The sequence below is a fragment of the Xiphias gladius genome, chromosome 6, assembly GCF_016859285.1.
Source record: "Xiphias gladius isolate SHS-SW01 ecotype Sanya breed wild chromosome 6, ASM1685928v1, whole genome shotgun sequence".
NCBI classification, from domain to species: domain Eukaryota; kingdom Metazoa; phylum Chordata; class Actinopteri; order Istiophoriformes; family Xiphiidae; genus Xiphias; species Xiphias gladius.
In genome coordinates this window covers 8,920,739-8,942,259 of record NC_053405.1, presented here as the reverse complement: position 1 = coordinate 8,942,259, position 21,521 = coordinate 8,920,739, and the positions used below count along the sequence as shown (strand labels likewise).

The window sequence follows — 21,521 nt, the reverse complement described above, 5'->3', positions numbered from 1 at the left end:
GAGAGAACTTCCACTCTTTTGTTGGGTGTGTAGAGGAGGTATTTCTAGTCCTTGTCAAGCTCTGAGCATGATATTCTAGAAGTGTCTCTGAGATGCTCGATAAATACGGCCTCAAGAACCGTAAAACACAAACTGATTCGACAACAGAGACAAAGAAGAGTGACAGAGGGAATTTTCATCGCTGTGTCTAGTCAGAGGTGGGAGATTCAACTTTCACTTATCTTTCATGCACACGTGCAGTTTTCCCCTCTATACCCACATGCTACCAAACACAAACACATGTTCCGTTTCTCCGTGTGCCTCTTGCTCATTAGCACGTGTCGAGATGTCATCAAGCCCTGCAGATTTACATGTACTGTAAATTAGACTGCAGCTGAGGGAATGAACATGGTTATTTATGCCCCGCAATCAGTTTGCTACAAAAGGCACATTTTAAAACATAGTAAAACATGTTAAAACAAATTAAGCCAGTTGATGAAGCGGAAGGAAAGAGCGGAGACATTGCAGGAGAGACGAGGGCAGAGATGATGGAAAACAAATTTCCTATAATCATGTGGGATTCATGCTGTTATACTGTTCAGTAAACGGGTCCGTGTTTATCACCAGATCTTTTTTTTTTAAAATTTTTTAAAATGTATTAATGTCATAAACATTGAAACAGTTGTATTTCATCCCTGTGGGTGGTCGGGAGGATTGGTTAGTAATTATTTTTGTTCATTTACTAAAGACAGTTTTAACTAACTCGACTTTAGGAAGCCAATGTGGGTTTTCTGTTATTTTTTTCACACTCAGACACGAGGTCAATGAGGTAAAAGGCAGAGGTTAGTGAGAAGAAGGGTCCGGGGTGTGTCTAGGTAGTGGGGATGAAGATTTTGTATACCTTTTTAGATAAGTGGAAAGAAGGGTGTTTGTCCTCAACAGTAACACCAGTTTTAGTCAAACAAGCCTGTGGCGCCCCTTAGTGGGCAAACGGCTTATCAAGTTTGGGGGAAGAAGCTTTGGCTTTGGTAATTAGGCAAAGCATTTACTTTGAATTGAATCAAAGGATTATTCGATAAATTGAGTTCTGCCCTGTTCCTTTTATCTTTCATAATCTCTATACTGTCCTGTTTTGCTTCTCCTCCTCTATTTGACGCTAAATGAATATTTAAACTTTATGCTCTCATGTCATGCACTGATTCTCTCCGACATCCCTTTCTCTCTGCTCTCAGGACGGCAAAGAGCCTCCAGATTGCTGCCTCAGTGAGTCTTTTACTTCCCCGTCCTGCACACTGGGGGTCGATCTGCGCCGGGGCAGACGCCGTTTCTCAGGCAACCTGCAGCTACCCCCGTTGTCATGGCGTCAGGGGGAAAGGTCGCGAACGCCCGACGAGGAGATCATGGCCAGGCCAACATCCCTGCCGTTTGGAGCCCCTCCCCGGATAGACATCACGCCGGTTGATGCTGAATGGTGAGTGGGCCATAAGGCAGGAGACAAAGTCAAGTTCTAACAAAACCTTGTTTTTCGGAAAGCATTTGAACCACCTGGATTGAACATCTGTGGTGACTACACGTAACACTGCTTTTCTTAGGTCCTGAGAAGTTGACACATCGGCGATGCATTGTTCTCACCTCACAACAGTGTTAACACTATTCATGTGCAGAGGCCCAACAGCTGAAACATCAACAACACACATGCTCACTATGTCATTACAGGGGGCAGTAGAGTACAAGGAAACAGACGTGGCCACATGGTAACTGGATCGGGATATGCTGTGGCTGATGAGGGTTTCTTGTGTATATCAGATAGCTACAGCAATCACTAATGAATGACAATCCCTTTTTGTTCAGTTTCCTTTAGTGTTTACCACTGATAGAGGGCCATTTTCCCCTGAAACAAAGCATAGAAAGGCCGCTTTTGCTGACATAACAAACAATGAACGACTTTGATTAAATAAAACAGAAACCTTCAGGACAAAAGAGCAAAGTTGCTAAATCACACAGCAAACATTTATTTAATGGGTGTGGCTATTGTGTTAGCCATAATCTATTAACCCAATTGATCACGAGACGAAGATAACCATCCGGGTCCCAAGTTCCTGGGAGAAAAACTACGCTTTATTAAAATCTTAAAGTAGTTAAAGCAGACATGGCTCATGAAGGAGATCTTTAGGCTTCACTAGCCTCCTGTGTCAGTAGACGGGTGGCAGGAGGTCAGAAAGTGTGCACATTCTGTAGCTGTCGAAACAACAATTCAGGTGTGAGAGGGAGAAAAACTTACAGCTGGTCTCAAAGAGGCCCTGGTAAACTGTCAGACGACTCCGAAAAGGAAGGCAGGACCTGACCCGGCTGTTCTCGGCGGGGAGGAGAAGTGCTGACTTTGATTGGGGATATAGTCGGGCGATGAAAGAAGCTCTTTGAGTTGGAACTTCAGAGGAGAAGGCTGTTTTCTTAGTCGGCATTGTTCTAAGCCAGGGTTCTGCCTCGTCACTGACTCTGCTTGTGATTAGTCAGAGTCTCTTGGCGCAGCTGAGGAGTGGAGAGTTTGGTGATCCGAGGACGTCATATCTGCTTTTGGTTGATGATGCAGGTCTGTTCACTTTATCTGAATGTGACCTCCTGCATGGCCTGGGCATATATCAGCTTCGTCTGAAGTGAAACATAGAAATCAGACTGTGAGGAATGTGTGTATGGCATTGAACCGATAAGTAAACATGTTTTTCTTTTCATACCTTTGAAGCAAGTTAGGGGGCACTCAAAAGATAATTAATTGCAAATTGTACAGCTAATCATCGGAGACAAAGTTATGTTATAGCAAACCGTGGGTTTCCCCGGGCAGACTGATCATTGACCGGGCTTCGGAAATCTTGTTGGAATATCTCTCTGCATCAGTGACTGATCTGTCATGTTGCATTCCGCCCTTTGAAGATAACGCTGCCTTTATTCATCATTTGTGCACCATGCCTTCAGACAGGGTTGCGCGTTCACACACACAATGGGCGCACATTCACAGCAACAGGTACAATGTGCAGTCCCAGATAACACACGCACACACAAACAGCAAGTGGCCAGCTCTTGGCGGGCAGCCATTGTCCAGTCGTGTCAAGTTCAGATACGCTTTTACTTAACTTCCTAATCAGTCCTGATTTGCTATGTACTCCACTATGTGTGTGTGTGTGTGTGTGTGTGTGTGTGTGTGTGTGTGTGTGTGTGTGTGTGTGTGTGTGTGTGTGTGTGCGCGTGTGATGTTGGTAAAGATGGAGCCAGCTGAACTCTAATAGGACTTGCCAAGTGTTTCATTCCTTTCAGTGAGATGAATAAGGGCTGCTGGAAAGGTAGTGCTAATCAGCCCTGATTGGCGCTGCTCTTAAGTGTATGTGTGTTTATGTGCACTGTATATACACGTGTGTGTCTGTGTCCTGTATAACTGTCCTGTATAACTATATATTGTGGGTTATGTAGGGCAGGGTGTGCTGCTGTCAGAGAGCATTTTTACATTTTTGGCATTGGCTGACATACAGTGAGTGACAGATACACTCTATGTCAGTGGTTCTCAACCTTTTAAGTATCGCCTACTTGTGACCTGCTGTCACGAGTGGGCATATGTCTAAGAGCAGATTAACACATGAGTGATGTTCCTTTCTCAGATAGTTCTAAAGTCCTAAACCCTCAAGTTTCACAAGGAGAAAGCAAATGTTTTGCAAAACCCACAAAAAAACCCCTACATTTCATGTAACAGTAATGTTTTTTCTTCTTCTTAACTATCTTGCCAATCACTTCGTAACCCCTCAAATTGGTCCTGTGTCCCCCACTGGATGTTCTGACCGTCATGTTGGGAACCGCTACTCTAGATCTCTAATGTTCTTACTGTGCTAGGGTCAAAGCCACTGATCCTAGAAAAACACTCGGGGCCATTATTCCCAATGAATTATTGTACATGATGGAAAACTTGAAGGCAGAGACAAGGCCAGAGAGTAAGAAGGGAAAGGATTTTTTTTGTTAGATAAGCCTTACTACTTGATGTGATAGTACCCGTCTCCCTATCTTCAAAAGCCTTACGTTTTAAATATGCAGTATTTGGTTTGCAACTAATGATAATGTTCATTATCAGTTATTTTCTCGATTAACTGTCCTAAAATGTTCAGAAAATAGTTTAAAAACCTTGTTGTAATCTTCCATAGCCCAAAGTGATGTCTATAAACGTACTGATTTATCCGACCAACAGTCGGAAAAAGATATTCAGTTAAATACATGTAATATACGAAGAAAAGCATCAGATTGTCACAATTGAGAAGCTGGGACCAAGGAACATTTTGCATCGTTACTTGCATAATGACAGTTAATCAGTTCTTAGATTAGTTGCCCACTATTGTTTTTTATTAACTAACTGATCAATTGAATAATTGTTACAGTTCTAGGCAATATTGTTGGGCACATTAGCTCCATCCATTAAGAACTTATTGAGGAAATTAAAAAATCATGGCATGATAAGGTAGTTGGCACACTGAGAAGAGAAAATGAAAAATTTTATTTTCTGCAGTTTTCATTGATGAATAGAATTCAAATCCTGAGATTAAACAGAAAGTCCTGCTTATAGAGAAATCACTGGGTGTTTGAAGAGCTGCAATTTCTATTTTTACCAGAAGAGAGCAGTGTGATAATGGTTGACTGGATGGACTTGCATGCACACGTTTACACAAACAGACTGGTGACAGATTAAAGGAAACATCTGAATAAATAAGTGGAGGAACATAAATGAAGATGTTTCCCCACAGGGCTTCACCGAATGGGTTGAGTGTGAAAATTATGCTATAGCCTATTTGCTCACTTAATCGTGAGAGATTTTGGACCGACGTGTTACACAGCACTCTTCACCACCATTGTCAAAACACCAAAGGTGGGCATATTTTTGGAAGAATGGTATTAGATCATTCCAGAAGATTCAGAGACTTGGAGGATCTAAGGCAAGGAGCACTGAAGCTATGGTGGTCCAGGACCTTAAAAAGAAACTTTATGCTTTTTGTTCAGATGGTTAACCCATCTGAACACATATATTGCATTTTCAGTATTTTTATAGGATCCGCTGATGACTTCCGCGTCTTTCTGTTAACAGTGAGTTTATTGGTGGCCGTAGAGTCTGCTCAGGTAACGGCAGACTTCATAGCAGGTGAGGTGTGTGTCAGTCATCAGTAACCCTGGTCCTAGAGGCAGAACATACTGTCCCCATGTGCTCTTCCCTCTTGGCCCCCTCACTCTTTTAAAAGCCATCACACTCTGTCCCATTCAGGCATCACTGCTGTTGAACGTCAGGGTCAGCAGAACCTTCCTGAAGGTCCTCAATTCTGATTACTTTCTTCCCCAGTGAAGAATCAAGCTGCTAGATGTGTGTGTGTCTGTCGTGTATTTTATGTGTCCGTTATCTGTCGGTAACACAATGTGAGTACAAGTCATCAGCACCATCTCTCCTCTCGATCCCCTCTTTTTCTGCTTGTACTTGAGTAAGTGCTGCCACCAATGTTCAGAGGGAGGAGGAGGGAGCAAGAAGTTATTTTGGGATTCAATTATTTTTCCTGCTGATATACACAATTGCCTCACAGCTCAGAATCGCTCACAGATTGATTGTTTAAATTGGGCGCGTGTGTTAGTGTGTGCGTGTGCCACTGCTCGAGAAAAGCCTGTGCAAATGGAGACTTTGAGTGTCAGTGTTTTGAAAATGCAGCACCTGGTGAAAACACTACATATGTGTGTGTTTATCAAAGTGTATCTTGTGCTTGTGTAGGACAGGGACACGGCAGAGCTAAATGAAAGCCAGTGGATGCATTTACAGTACACGCACACTAGCAATCAGACTTGAGCCCAATTTAGCTTTAGCAAATGCCAGGTACACCTCATCCAGATTTTCCTAATCGGGTGAAGAGAGGTCATCACAATCAATACAAAGATAGCTGTTAGCACATATTAGGGTTGTGACATGGCCCGCTGAGCTATTATCAAATGCTTTGTGCTCTATCACATCACTTCATGTCTTTTGAAGGCTGCGGACAGGCCAGCTGACAGAAGACATGCATGAAACGTTAGGTGTCTGCACAAGATGGCAAACCTAGTTAGGAATCTGCGGTGTTTTTGATAGATGTGGCAAATCTCCAATATATGCTTGGAATGTACATTTAGATGTCCGTTTAAATGTTGCACCCAACACTGCCCCTTGATTTTGGAAGATTCAGCAAGTTCTAATGGTTGAGTGGCCCGCAGATAAGGGCACCCTTAGCAAAACTAAGGACGACGATTGACCAAAAGACGCTCCACAACAGCTCAACAGTGGCCGATGGCCTATGGATGTCTGTGTGTCAGGAAGTAAGTAAATACCTTATGTTACTGTCTGACTGGATTTAGTTTTCCACGTATTTCTTGATGGAACAAGTGGAACACATTTGCCTCTGGTCATGAATTGACTGGTCTCTCTTGGAGTTCAAATTTGATTAGAACCTTCTGTATTTGAAATTTTCAGCCTCTCCAGTGTCTAGCCATTGAAATAATACAAGAATGCTCCTGCAGTCTATGTTTACAACTCTATTCACTGGGGCTGCAACGATCCATTATTTTCTTGAACGATTAATCTGTTGTATATATTTTGAAAAATCGTTTAATTGTTTAGTCTACAGAAAGGTCCATTAAACAGTGAAAATGTCCATCACTTACTCTGAGCCCATGCAATGTCTTCAAAATTCAAAAACAGACAAAATCAGCAAATCTCCTTGTTGTAGAAGGTAAAACCAAGTGCTTGGCATTTTTGCTTGAAAAAATGGACTAAAATGATTAATCAGCTATCATAATTGTTGCTGATTTAATTTTAATCGATCAATCGACTAGTTGTTTCAGCTTTACTATCCATGCTGTTTCCTGTACCCCCTGTTTTTGGCCACAATACAAGAGTAAATCAGGGTAAATTTGGTCTGACCACAGCTTTCGCCTTACTTCATTTACTTTTTTTTTTTTTTTAATAGTATTCGCAAATGCCAGAAAACATACCAAAATACCCAGAGCCGGTGGCAGTGTTTAGACAAGAGAAAAGGGCAATCTTCAAATATGATTACCCAGCATCAAGAATATTGTGTTCTGCAAACCTGTTAATAGAGCTAGATAAGTTCCTCATTTAGTAATGTAATTTTGGCATATGTTAAAATCACTAAAAAAAAAAAAAAATTAGTAGAAAGAGAGATCTTTGCAAGTGCTGAAAATAAATTCGATAAAAAGGTGGTTTTGTATAATTCTCTGATATTTCAGAGTTGCTCTTCAAAAGAATGATTAAAATGTATGGCAGTTGATATATGAAATACTATCTATGTGCAAAGGTCTTCCCAGAATCCTTGTACTAGAGATTGATCTATCTAAAGCACAGACCAGTGCTCTCTGTGATGTATAATGATATAAGTTCCCACTATGAATGAAATTTGCCATTTCGGCTGTCTCTCCAAACTTGATTTGAAACTATATCTGGATGTGTTTTTCACCCTGGGTCAGGACGACACCGGTCAGATTATGGCTTGTCTGCACTATGTGTACTTGTACTTGTTGAGCACTGCCCTCTCTGCTGGTGTTCCAGACGGCTTGCGTGTGGGTGTGAGTAATCCACACAGCCAGCGAGCAGAAATTGGGTCTTGCATTTTTTCGTTGTAGCACGCACAGAGACTGAACCAGACAAATTATGCATCAAGATTACATTCGTATTATTGTGTATTTCCAGCTATTCGGCTTCAGCCATACAGTGCCTATAAAAAGCATTCAACCCCCCTTGGACTTTGATCAGCAGATTAATTAAAAATTTTAGACCCACATTCACAGAAAAATACTTCCAAAACAAGTGAGGAATTATGTCCTTAAATATGTGGACGTAAACAAAGGCTAATAGTGGCGGTTTGACTGGTTCATGCCGCTCCAATTGAGCAAACTCAACAACAAAGCAAACTCAACTCAAAGTCAACATGCATCTGTTATCTGAACATCATTTTCCATGATTAAACAACTGAGCTAGTGGAAGAGTGGATGGTCAAATAAGACCCAGTTTTATGCTATATTCTTGTAATGAGCCGTAATGTTCTCCGCAGTTTCATCAGCTCTGGGAGAGTCTTGGTATATTGTCAGAAGTTTAAAAAAAAAAAATCTGTCGTATTTACCTTGGTTACTTTCCCGGTTGTCAGTTTGTGTTGCATTGCCATCCTCTCGTATGAGTGTGAATTAAACCTGATACTCAGAGTAGTCGAGTTTACTACGCTGTGAGTTGACTGACAGTAATTTTATTTAATGGGATAACTGTCTTCATGCCAAGATATTGTCAAACATAACAGGGAGAAATCTGCAGCAGACATCACTCTTGCTCTGTTTTCTAGGATTGCACACAGAAGAGATTATTAACAAGGTCACCTTCAAATCATAACACTCTTTGTTCAGGCTTTTCTCCAGCTAATTCAGTTTTCTCCACAAAACACATGTATCCCATTTGTTATCATTCCTTGTTTTCTTTTCACTACGTTCATTTTCCTTTTCTATAAGGTTTTATCCTTTATTTATATTTGCATTGATCACAGAGAATTATATGGGTAAATAATGCACGGCGCCATCTTTTCAACCCTTTCCGCTTGTCCTTGGCACTTCACTGTACATTATCTCCTTTCTCAGTGTGTTCATGTCTTTCTTTCTCTGTTCTTCGATGAACCATAGTGAATGAATACGAGTCTGTTAATCTGGACAACAATGCAGTATTGTTTTTCACATATCTGAGAGAGACGGAGTGTGAAAGAGAGGATAAAGAAAAAAGTATTTTAATTTAACCTGAGATGCTACATTAAGGGCTCTCATTTCAAGACCTAAACTCATCACACGCATACCCCATCACCTCCATCTGACCCCCAGACTCATGATTAACACACACACACACACACACACACACACACACACACACACACACACACACACACACACACACACACACACACACACACACACACACACACACACACACACACACACACACACACTTACTTGTACTTCTATCTTTGTGAAGACGCTCATTGACATAATGCCTTCCCTAGCCCCTTACCCTAACCTTAACCATCACAACTAAATGCCTGACCCCAATACCTTAACCCTAACCTAAACCTAATTCTAACCAAACCGTAAAACAAAAATACAGGTCCTGGGTCTGGTCGCCATGCTCAGTGTTTCACTCTGGGAGAGCAGAGACTGAGAGAAAATGGGTAAGGCTGAGGAGTCTTTCTTGCATGTTGTGAAATTATGGAAAGTGACAGGTGGGGCCGTGGGATGGGCAGGAATACTTATAAAATATTTAACCCTGTACTCATACAGAAAGGTAGAAGTATAAGAATAGAAAATTGGCAGGATATTGATTAATCAATTCAATCATGTTCCTCCTACAAACACATTGATTCAAATTAGCGCTAAGCATAACAATGTTCAAAATGGGAATATTCCTATCAGTGCAAAAACTTACAGAACAGTAGTGAAATCTTACATGGATCAGTATGAGGCTAAAACTGGAGTCACCACAACAGAAAACAAAGCAGCTACTAATTAATAGAATATTTTATTCAATGAATTATTTAAAAAGATCTCACTGTCAGCAAAATGTGAGAAAAATGCTCATCAGCCCAGAACCCAATGAGATGTCTTCAGAATGATTGACCAATGTTAAAAACCCCACAGGTTTTCAATTAACAATGATATAAAAAAGCAACAAATCTTCACATTTGAGAAGCTGGAAGCAGCAATTTAATGGTGTTTTTAAGCGATGGCATTCTGACGGTTGGTTGGTCCACCAATTTGTTCCAGATGTAAATATCTCAACAACTATTGGATGGATTGCCCTGAAATGTTGTACAGACATTCATGGTCCCCAGAGGATGAATCCCCCTGACTTTGGTGAGCCTCTTACTCCTCATCTTTTATACCTGCAAAACTAAAAGCATTCCCAACAGCTTCCGCTCTTCTGTGATTTTTGTGCTAATTAGCAAGTGTTAGCATGCTAACATGCTTAACTAAGATGTGAACATGGCTAACATTATGCATGATAAACATCAGCATTTTAACAATTACTTTTCTGTCAGATGATTAATTTACTAGTCGTTTCAGGACATAAGACCTTCACTGGCCCAGATATCTGACAAGAATGCAGCATTTTTTATCAGTTTCCATCCCCACAGATATCAATGTTGAGGTCCACTTGATCAAAGAAATAACATAGTAGTGAAGAGCTGCCAGAGCTCCTTTACTGTTGGCTGCAGGGTCTATTGTATATATCAGCTCTATCTATGCAGAGACACTGCATGTGAGCTTTCACTCAAGCCCTCTAGGATATAAAAAACAGAGTTTGACATGGAATGAAATGGCTCCATCACTGTCTAATTCAATCTCCTTCAATCTTTCATCTCTTTTAAAATGACTGGCCAGAATTGGTTGTTTGTCCGTCTCATTTATGCTTTGTCATTCATCGTTTGTCATCCTCTCTTCAGTGCAGACATCTCACTAAAGTGCAAGAGCCAGCGATAATATTTTAGGTTTTGTGTACAGGTGTTTTGGGTTCATTCTTTACTTCCTTCTTTCTTTCTGTCTTTAATATTAAGTCTTCGGTAGCAGCACTGATTTCAAGAAGAAATAGCAGGCAGTTGGAGAAACTGAGAATTCAGTCTTTCTTTTTCAATTCTATCGGGGGCTTTTTAACTGCGATAATGTTATGACTATAGTGATGCTAATGTCTGTTGGCTACTCAATCAGTCGGTCCACGATTTTGGCTCGAATATGTCGAGAGCTATTTGGTGGATTGTCATGAAATTTTGTATAGACATACATGCTCCCCATTGGATGAATCCTGTTTACTTTGGCAGTCCTCTGACCTTTTCCTGCTACCAGCGGGTTGACATTTTTTTGCTTTTAGTGAAATTTCATGAAATGTCTAGTGCTAAGAGGATGAATCCTAATGGCTCTGGTGATCCCCTGATTTTGTGCCACCAGCAAGTCAATTTTTTTCTCTTGTCCTGTAAAATATCTTAACATATACATGATGTACTAGTAAAAAAAATTTTGTACAGACATCCATGGTGCCCAGATGATGAACCAGCTGACTTTGGTGATCCCCTGAGTTTTCCTCTACTTCAACCAGAAGGTTTCTGTGGTATTGAGTGAAATGTCTTGACAGCTTTTGAATGGATTCCCATCAACATTTCATCTAGCGCCATCATCAGATCAAAATTTTATTTGCCCAATGGTATATGCCAAACTGACATGAATTACGCATCAGCCTCAGCTGTACTTTGTGTTTGCTAATAATTTTAAGCATGCTAATATGCTAAACTAAGGTGGCGAACATGATAAACATTACACCTGCTAAAACTCTGCATTTTAGCATTGCTATTGTGAGCATGTTAGCCTGTCGATATTAGCATCCAGCTCATAGCTCTGCTGTGCCAAGGTACAGCCTCACAGAACAGCAAGCATTGCTGTAGCTATTTCAAGATATTATAAGACAGATAGTTTCATGTCACATTGGTAAGGCAGAATTTAGAAGGGAGCACTACTGTACATTTACAGTATGTGATTTTACAACTAGTTCGGCCACCAATATTGGATGCTCCTTGGATGCATCAGTCAGTAAGAAACATACAGGTCAGGTAATTTTTAACTCTATGTCCAGTGTTTGCTTTGTTGAGCATAATTTAGCCTGTTTGCCTGTGAAACTTTGATTATTTGTACTAAAGAAGGGTAGACGGGGAGAAGAGCCAGGGAATGCCATGCATCACTGGCTGATGTTAAACCACTAACAACACACTCTAGCCTGCTTTGCACTATGACGCCTCATATTACTACAAGTGTTTTCTTTTTTATATACAAGCTTGGAAAGACTGTTTTCAAAGGGTTTATTGGCAAGCATTGAGTGAGAAAGCGCTCCATGCCTCAGTGGCTCACAGTCATCAGTGACTCACAACCAAAACAAATCAGTCCACCGAGCAGATGAGCAAATGCTCACATTTCCAATAGTCATCACGCTGCCATTCTGCCTCTTCTGATGTTCCTTTTGGACTCTTTGTTTCAGTCTCTCTACCTTCAGGATATTGCCCCTCCTTTTCTCTGTCTTCTTTTCATAACTCAGAGTAGTCCTTTGTGTGTGCAGATACGCATGTAGAATGATTTTTTTTCTTTCTTTCTCGCTTTGTTTTTCTTTCTTTCTGTCTTTCTTTCTTTCTCTACAAACTGTGGCAATCACATGGTTGGATGGCTTCCATTCAGACAGTTATGGATGTGTAAAAGTGTGTGTGCGTGTGTGTGTGTGTGTGTGTGTGTGTGTGTGTGTGTGTGTGTGTGTGTGTGTGTGTGTGTGTGTGTGTGTGTGTATGTGTATGAGAGAGAGAGAGAGAGAGAGAGAGAGAGAGAGAGAGAGAGAGACAATGGAGTATACTTGTGTGGTAAGACTTTTGTGTACTGGCATAAATGCATGCTTTAGACTGTTCATTTGAATCAGTTGACCTTTGATCAGTGTGTATGTTTCTGCTCACTAATACCCATTAAGCTGTTTGCTTTTTATCTCCTTTCTAAATTGCCTTTTTTTTTTTTTTTTGGCCTGCACTAAAGGTCATAACATCATCAGCAACATTACTACAAATCAAGGCTAAACAGAAAATAAATAATAAATCTGACAACCTGTTACTGTGCCTGCCTGCCTGTCGTCACAACAACCACCAGCCAATCCTTAACAGGGAAGGTGTGGCTTGCGCTCCCTGTGTGCCTGCTCTCGGCTCCTTGTGTATATTCTGAATGAAACAGCAAGTGAGGCATTTGCCTGCATGCTGTGCTGTGCTCCGCTCGCCGCTCTGACAGGGCAAGTAAAGGGAAATCTGACTAGAGGCTCGGCATAGTCGGAGTCACCCTGTTCCACACCGGGAGTGCCTTTGGAAGAGGTGGGGGTTGTTTGCAGGAGAGAGGAGGTCAGCCAGGCAGTGATGGATGGAAGGAGAGCAAGACAGGAGGAGGCAGAGAGCAGTTTTCAGCCCTTCTGAATCTTTCATGAGGGAGATCCTCCAGTATCAAGCCTCCTTGATGGACTGAGAGAAAGAGCTGGAAGTGAGGTGTGCGTTTAGCAGGCACCAACTGTGTCAGAGAGACAGGGACAAGGAGGGAGAGTGATAGAGCCCTGGGCTGTGCACTTTACAGACAGCAAGACAAGGAGAGAGATGGGAGAGAAGCTGTGTTGAAAAGAGGAATTCTTCTGTTCTGGAAAGAGCTGTACGTGACCCCGCTGTGGGTAGAGCTCCTCTAAGAGCCTCTGATGAACTGAAGGCCAGCAGGAAAGCAAGGTGTATAAACCAAAGGAAAGAGAGAGGGAGAGGGCACGACTGCAGGCTGGCTAATCCCTAAACCCCTGAAGAACAGGGAAAAAGGGGAACGATAGAAAGCACAGAGGCAACACAAAAGGTATGTGTGATCTGGCCTTTCCCTGGTTGAATGTTTGCGTGTGAGGTAGCCTCAATTTTTCCACTACAAGGTTTCAGCCTGGTTTAAACTTATTTGTGTCTGGATAAGGACAAAATCAGCTGTGCATGACCGGCTGGTGGGACTGAATTTGAACAGAAAGTGGCAGAATTTGACAGAGGAATAAAAGTCTGCCACGCAGCACAAAACCCAGCCTGCAGGGATGTCATCCAACGAGCTGAGTGTTGAGGTGGACTCCTGCATTCGGACATTCAAGGAGCACATGCACCTGGAGCTGGAGCCTCCCAAGATGCCAGGTGTGGTTGGTGGGAAGAGGGGCGCCACATCCCCGAAACTGTCCCCTAGAAGCTCCCCGCGGCTCTTCCGCAAGCTGATGGTCAACAAGAGCATCCGACAGAGGCGACGCTTCACTGTAGCTCATACCTGGTAAGGCCTGGGGTGGGGCTGTGGGGTGGTGGTCATTGAAAAAATAAAGTAGGGGGAGCAGAGGAAAAAACGGGGTTGAAACATACTGAAAAGGGAATTGGGGGAAAATGGGCGTTCAAGGTAAGTGGAAAAAAGTAGTGGAAAAGATAAGATGTACAGTTGAAGGATGTAGATGGAAGGGGAAACAAAATAGGCATAATGGTGTTAAACTGGTGGGGAATTGGGATAGAGGGGGATATTAAGGGTGACAGCAAGGAAGAGTGGGTGGTTGGAGAAAAAAGACCGGAGGAAAGAAAAAGGGTGAGAGCTGGGAGTAGAACAGAGTGATGTATGAAGAGATGGGTTAAACAGACAACCAACGAGGGGGAGAAAGAGGAGATGTGGAGGAAAAAAAAATACCCCAGGGAAGGTGAGGAAATATAGGTAGAGAAAATTAAGTAGATGGCAAAAAAGCTCGATCCTCTCAAAAGGAACACAATTTTGTGGGAAGAGTGAGTTTTATCATGATGAGTGGGGTCAAAAATGTATGACAGGGCTGATGTCTGGTGATTTGTCACTTGGTTGGATGATTACATAATAGAATCAAATCCTATTCAGCAGGCTCCCCTGTCCTCCATTTTGATGTGGTGTATCTCTGCCCTGTACCTGGGTGAAATTTGTGTGTGTGTTCGGTTGCGTGCGGATCAGTCCTTGTTTAGGGTGGCTGCGGTGATGTGGAGGGAGTGTTAGGTGCATTATGTAACCTGGTGATTCTTAACCTTTTTGGTTCACAACCCCCTTGAACAAATGGATTCTTAGATAACACGAAACAAGCTCAACACAAAATGACAAATATATCGCAACATCACACAATACATGATGTGTTTTTTTTGTCATTCACATTGATGTCATTTCTCTTGGTACATTTCCTTGAAGAAACTCAACGATTGTAAGTCTGATTTTCTCGATTAAACAAGATTATAATGTCAAAAAATAATATATTTGTGTGATACTTTTTCATAAACCCCATATTCCATATTATTATTATTATTATTGTTTTCTTTAGCTACTTTTCATCATTTTGCGCCCCATCCCCCACCCACTAACCGAATCTACCTATTCATTTTGCAGCATTTAGGCACTATGCTAGATGTGAAGCGAGGGCTTGCTATGTTATGAAATGTATGGATTAGAGTTGAGGAAAAGAGCTGCTGTGATTTGACTACAGACGCTTCAAGGTGACTCTTGTCCCTCATAAAATCAGCAGTTAAATTTGCTCACATTACGCAGCGTCAGACAATGGATCTTTTTTTCTTTTTTTTTATATATTTCGTGTGGCTTGTCTGGGTGAAAACAATCATCTGTACAAGGCATATGCCCATAAATGCACACAGTACCACACATCTCTGAAATGGGTTACGTGTATACAAATTTGTGTTAGCATGATAAAGCAGGCTTGTTTCTGCTCGCATGGGGTGGGTCAAAAAAAAATCAGTCCCTGTTGTGGGATAGGAAGAAAAGGAAAGGAGTTCAGATATGAACTGTTCCTGTATGTTGTGTCTAAATGCTGCGCCGTTTGTATGATGGAAAAGAGATAATATGTGCATATGCATGTTTTTCTGTGTGTGTGTGTGTATTTGTATCATGTTTATGCAGCCATAACTGTGTTTATGTGTGTTAATGTAAATATTTTTTGACACTATATCCAAATGTGTGTACATATGGGTGTTTTTAGATTCCGTATTGCATTTATAAATGGAAATGGGTGTTTTTTTTTTTTTTCCCTCTCTTCTTCCCTCTACTTCTGGCTCTTTCCTCAGAATGGGGACTCATGTCTATTTATCTCTTCTCTCTCTCATTGTATAGCCTATTTCTGTGCAAAGAGAGAGATTTGTGGGGGTTGGGTGGGTACAGAGGGGGAAATGCATGAAGAAAAACAAGGAAATTTGCTGCATTTAGAAATCATTAAAGATGTCAGTAGTGTCCTCTGCCCTGTTTGCGCTCATAAGTCCACAGTGTATGGGGCTTGATCCAGGGACATGACAACACCCCTTACAGCATTAACTGACAGTCCGGCCCATTAACAGCCGTGTTCGTGATAAAGTGTCCTTAAGTGAGACACTGAGGTCTAGCTGCTCACTCACTGTAATGCTCTAGGAGTGACAGGTAAAAAGCTAAAAATGGAAATGGGCAAAAAAGAGCAAAGCAGATACAGCCAGAAAGAGCCCAAAGGAAAAAATCAACAGTCGCCTCCAGAGGGGGAGGCGTGGCATTTATGCCACAGAGAAAAAGTAGGAGATAATGGCACTTGCCAACCAGTATGAGGTTTTTTTTAAAAAAAATTCATGCTTTTTAAAAAAAAAAAATCAGGCAAACAGTACATATTAGCTTATAGTTAAAAATATACATGAGCGATCAGAGGAATTACAAGATTAATCACTGCACTCTATCCCATGTCATTAAACACACTGTGTACTATCCCAAATATCACTATCCCTTTTGCCTCAAAAAAAAAACAAAATCACCTTTCCTGGAAATCCTTCAGGGTATTATTGGCCACGCACTCTTTCTGGCTTAATTGTCTCCCCACCTGTGCTAGACCTTGGGAAAGGATGATGAATTATTGGTAAGAGTATGTGCCAGGACTTTATACTGTTGGATTAATGAAAAAAATAATAATTTATTATGTAAACCTGTTTTTATATATTCTCCTGAATTTAGCACTGAATTAATTATCACTGATTATCATTAGAATTTTGCTTAACAAATACGGCCAAATTAAAAACAGTTCTTAGACATCTTATGTTTAAGATGAAATTAGAAGAATTTTATTTATAGTTACAATACCAGATGTCAGTTGGTTTTCTAAATACATTATGTAGCTCTTTTCGCAGATTTTCACAGATGTATTATCTGATTTATTATCTGCTCACAAACACTTCACAAGATGAGAAAAGGCTGGTATGTCACACACTCCACTCAATATTATTAAGATTATGTAGCCAGACAGGCTTATGTTCCACCTTTCTCTACACACTCTTCTCTTCTCTAACCTTCTTTATCTCTTTTTTTTATCTGTTCAAGGCCTGGACATTTGTACTGTCTGACTTTTTAAACGAAAATCTGTTTCCAATCTTGAATCCAGAACATGGAGCTAATTTTTTCAAACTCTTGTGTGATCAATTATAGATTCCATCTTTGCTATTGCTCATGGTAGTGTTATTTGGCCCTGCTGTAAACCAGTGGCCAGTGAACTCCTGACCTACTGGCACTCAGACAATGATTCGTCTGTTAGAGCTGTTCAGCTGTTCTCCTGTCTCTCTCTCTGTGTCTCTCTGTCTTTTACACTCCATTTGTCTGTGTGTGTGTCCCCCTAAGTGTCATTCTTTCTGTCTGGTTCTTTCTTTGTATGACTGTCTGTCTCCATTTTTTTTTTCTTTTGTAAGCATCACTCTCATTCCTTTTCTGTGTGTCTCTCTCCACGGTCTTTCTCTCTTTTGCACTCCAAAGCACCACATGATGTAAATGTTTGATGGCCATCTGAGGCGTATGACCTCTCTTTTTTCCACTCACACAAAAAGAACATTAAGTCGAGAGAGGATGATGGGAGGGAAAGTAAGCAACTGCCATGGGAATAGGAAGAAGGGATAGGAGTGAAAAATGAAAAAGACGAAAAGAAAAAGCCCTCATTCCTCAGCAAAAATTTTGATGTTGAATAAATCTTGAAAATAAATGTAAATGTACTGCATGTAACTGCTGAACATTACCCAACACCTAACTAAAGATCATCACACCTAAGTATCTGTGAAATGTAAAACACTTAAGGCTGTTTTTTTTATCTACTGCTACAATAGAAAACAGTTCTCACTTAGATCCTATTGAACTTGGCCTCCTCCTGTGTGTTGACGTTCATCAGATGCTTTCAGGGGGGTGAAGAGATACCGGAGAAGGCTAGACGGACAGATAAAAAGGTGGAGGGGAGAAAATGCGCACGTTGTGTATACAGAAAGAGGAAGACAGATAAACAGAAAAACAGACCTCATTTACCACATTGGATTCAGCCCCGGCAAAAACAAATAGAGGTTGCTCTACACAGAGGGTTATTTACCTCAGCTTAAATGTCAACTTAAGGATCCGTCTCGCTACACTGGTCCATCCAGCACTCCGTCTGCTATTGATTTGTTTCTTTCTCCAAGTGCCTCTGTGAATCACCAAAAAAAACCATCTTTATATGAACGTCAGGGAAGGCTTGACGTGATAGTTGTTACCGCTGCTGCCGGTGTGTTTACGTCAGCGGCTCACTTGAGTTGAAAAAAACAGAGAGACAAAAGAGCGATAGAGTAATTACAAAGGAAATGACTCAAACCTCTATTATAAAATGTATATATTATGACATCTAGATGTAAAATTGCTTAGAGTACTTCAATCTCATTTGCATGAACAGTTTCTGGCTTCTTTCTACGGCCCGTTTGCTTTGTGTGTGTGTGTGTGTGTGTGTGTGTGTAGCAATTACGTAATGTGCTACAACTCTGTGGGAATCTTGGGCACTGGGTCACTTTTTGCCCCTATGAACTATTTTTGTGCCCATGAACAACTTTTAGATGGTGGTTGTTGCATGTATGAATAAATGTTTTTAAAAATGTGGCCGTTTGTCAGCTATTTTTCGTGGTGGCAGGATAGGTTAAGCTAGTTTACAGAGAGGATGTGGTTGTCTACAGAGAAATAAGGTAAAGTCAGAAGCCCTCTTCAGACGTTCACCCCGTTCATTGGATTTAACACAGCGGACTCATGTCTGAATACGCACCTGAGTCACTTTCACATAAAAGTCATGACGGCAATCTTTCTTGCCAGACCTAGTAACATTTCCCTATCACTTTCAACACGGCATGTCTGAATCAAATGCCATCAAATACTCGATGCACAATGCAGTGTAGGCACATTGGTTCACTCTGTATGTGTCCTCATGGCTGAAGAAAGCCCCTAGTGAACATTAAGATATAGGACGTCTATGTCTGAGTGACGAAAAAGCCATCGAGCCTTCCTCTAGCTGTAAAAGCTAGAGGAAGCCAGCAATGTCTGAAAAGGGTTAAAGATTTCCATCACCATTAGACGCAGGAGAGGCTGTTTTAAATTAACAGAAGATTTTTTGACATCTGTGCCGTTCAAAAAATCTCTGCTAGTGTTTTCACCTTTAAGCACACAGAGTGTAACAGGCTTGGTTGGCCAGAATTTGCAAGCTACCTTTATACATATGTTAGCGAACTTATTGGCTAATGTTAGCCCTGCTCCTAGTTTAAGTTAGCTATTTTCTTATGTTTGTTTTGTTCGTTTTTCAAGACACTGGTTATATATAAGTGGGCGTTCTGGGACAAGGACAGACTTGTAATGGCAACATGATGGATAATGTAGCAAGTAATATAAGCCAGCACATCATGCATGTTATTTCATTATGTGCAGTGTAACCTACAATAAAACAGAGCCCCTGAAGTTCTGAAACATGATTTCACTATGTTGTTCATGCAAGATCTACGTCAGTGAATTTTTTTTTTTTAAAGCTGCAAGTCGGGGCATCTGAAATGACAAAAGGATGTGTCGGCATGTTTCTGTTTTTTTTATCAGAGAAAGTTGATATGAAAAGCTGGGAGAGAGCGACTGGGAATGACGTGCCACCAAGGCCCATCCGGACTCGAACTGCAGACGTTGCGGTTCAGAGCCACCAGTTCACCCTGATAATGTCTGTAGTCATTTTCACTGGACTAGTAACAGTGTTCATGTGTCTTTTCTTTCTGTCTTTTAGAAAAGAATCCTTGTATGTAGTGCTATCACGTTTGTTTCAGTCTCTGTTTTGATCCCACCTCGTGACAGGAGTCGACTAACCCAATCAGCTTGATTGATGCGCAGGTCTGCACAACGCATTGTTGAGATTTGGAAAGTTTGCACTTTAGTTCCTCTGCATCCTACTGTTTTCCACAACACCCTTCCCCGCATAGTTCCGCCGAGATGTCTACATACATTTTCAAAGAAGCATAATTCCAGCATTAAATCATAAACATCAAGCATATGACGTACTGAACTTCTTGTGTTGAAAATACGAAAATTGCTTACTACAGTAAATAAAAATAAAAATACTGAAACATTTAATGAATTACTTGGTCAATGGCCAAGCTCGACTTAAAGCCATTATAGGTAACAGTCTGTCTGAACCTGGCACAGCTTTGTAACTTCATTTGCATTTGTCCCGCCCAGAAAGGTTCTGATTGGCCCAGTTGTTTCTCCAACCACAAAACAGCCATTCACAAGAGCAACATCAGTCCTCTTTGAGTCGCTGATAAATTTGGTGATGTGGACGGTGATTCTGTAACGAGTCTACCTCCTCCTTTTCGTTCTGTCATACTGCTTGGCTCGGTTCAGCACCCTCCATCTCTCTCTTTTGTCTCCCTGTACCGAACCAGCCGAGCAGAAAGTTAACTATTATGGATGGGTGAAGGAGTATGGCGGCTCAGGGTTGTGTATGTGTGCGCGGGCCTCCGTGCATGTTAACATGTCCGTACGTGACTTTGGATTAAAGGGATGAAATCTTGCGAAAAGTCACGGGTGACATGTTTCACACCTTTTTACATGTTGACAGCACATAACACCACATGGCTTATTAAATTCTCATGTTGCTCATGTTAATTTCATAACTGCTCAGTAATTACGTTATTTGTCCTGGCTGTAAGTGTACATCTGCATCCACCCTTAATAGAGCAAAATAAGGGAGTCGCAAATTCCACATTAAGAGGCAGTAAGATATTTACAAAGAGAAACAACTCCCTGATGTTGACACATGCGTGTTAGCAACCTGACTGCTTAATTAGCTGAAGCGGCCTTTAAGTTCGCATGCACGCAGTGGTAAAAGGCTGACGGGAAGGTAGGCGCTTGTTCCCCTGGGATGTCCTAGTGGTTGCTTTAAGCTACTGTAAAGAACATACTGTACCATGTACTTACACTACTGTCAGTTTGAATTTAACTGATGAAGTGCATTGCTTGTTGTATCCCACCATTGCCCCCTTTGCACTCCCTTGTATAAGGTCCACGAAGGCAGCAATGCCTTTAAATGCTTTTTTGCCTCGTGTATACTGGTTATAAGGAAAATGTAATATGCTTTATTTTTCCTTTTTTCCACTGGTAAAGCCTAAAGACTAAACAGTTTGTTTGACAGTTAACCGTTGCAGCTACTGTATGCAATTCACAGTGTCAGTATGTGATGTACGAGAGACAAGAATCAAGTCTAAATTAATACCCTAGCCCTTCTGTTCCTACAGCAATGCTTTCCATGAATGTGTGTTTGTTTGCTTTTTACGTATTTCCTATATTCGTTACAGATTGGACCAGCTGTGATACAAACCCACATCAGAACACACACACATCATCACACATCAAAAGCATGGGAGAATGAGAAACAGAGTAAAGGCAATAAACACAGGAATGAACATTGAGATAGTAGTTGCACAGCATGACGATAGAGTAATGCTTTCATTCTCAGAAAAGGATCCTTTTAAAAAAGGGCAATAATGATGCTAAAGCAATTTGCAAGTGAACACGAGGTTCCTCTTTCCCGTACTTAAAAAGATCGCAAGGATTTGCAAACATCTATCTGC

The 21,521-nt window shown here is 41.2% G+C and overlaps 1 protein-coding gene across 2 annotated transcripts in view; it reads left to right on the top strand.

Moving 5' to 3' along the window:
- Positions 1-21,521, top strand: part of pde4ba (phosphodiesterase 4B, cAMP-specific a) — a 190,614-nt gene that overhangs the window by 41,353 nt on the left and 127,740 nt on the right. The window contains exon 3 of one of the 2 annotated variants that reach the window (XM_040129571.1): positions 1,212-1,450. In XM_040129571.1, the coding sequence (XP_039985505.1) occupies positions 1,212-1,450 (239 nt within the window). Of the gene's footprint in view, positions 1-1,211; positions 1,451-12,826; positions 13,903-21,521 lie in introns of those variants that run through there. The other variant, XM_040129572.1, reaches the window with a different exon arrangement.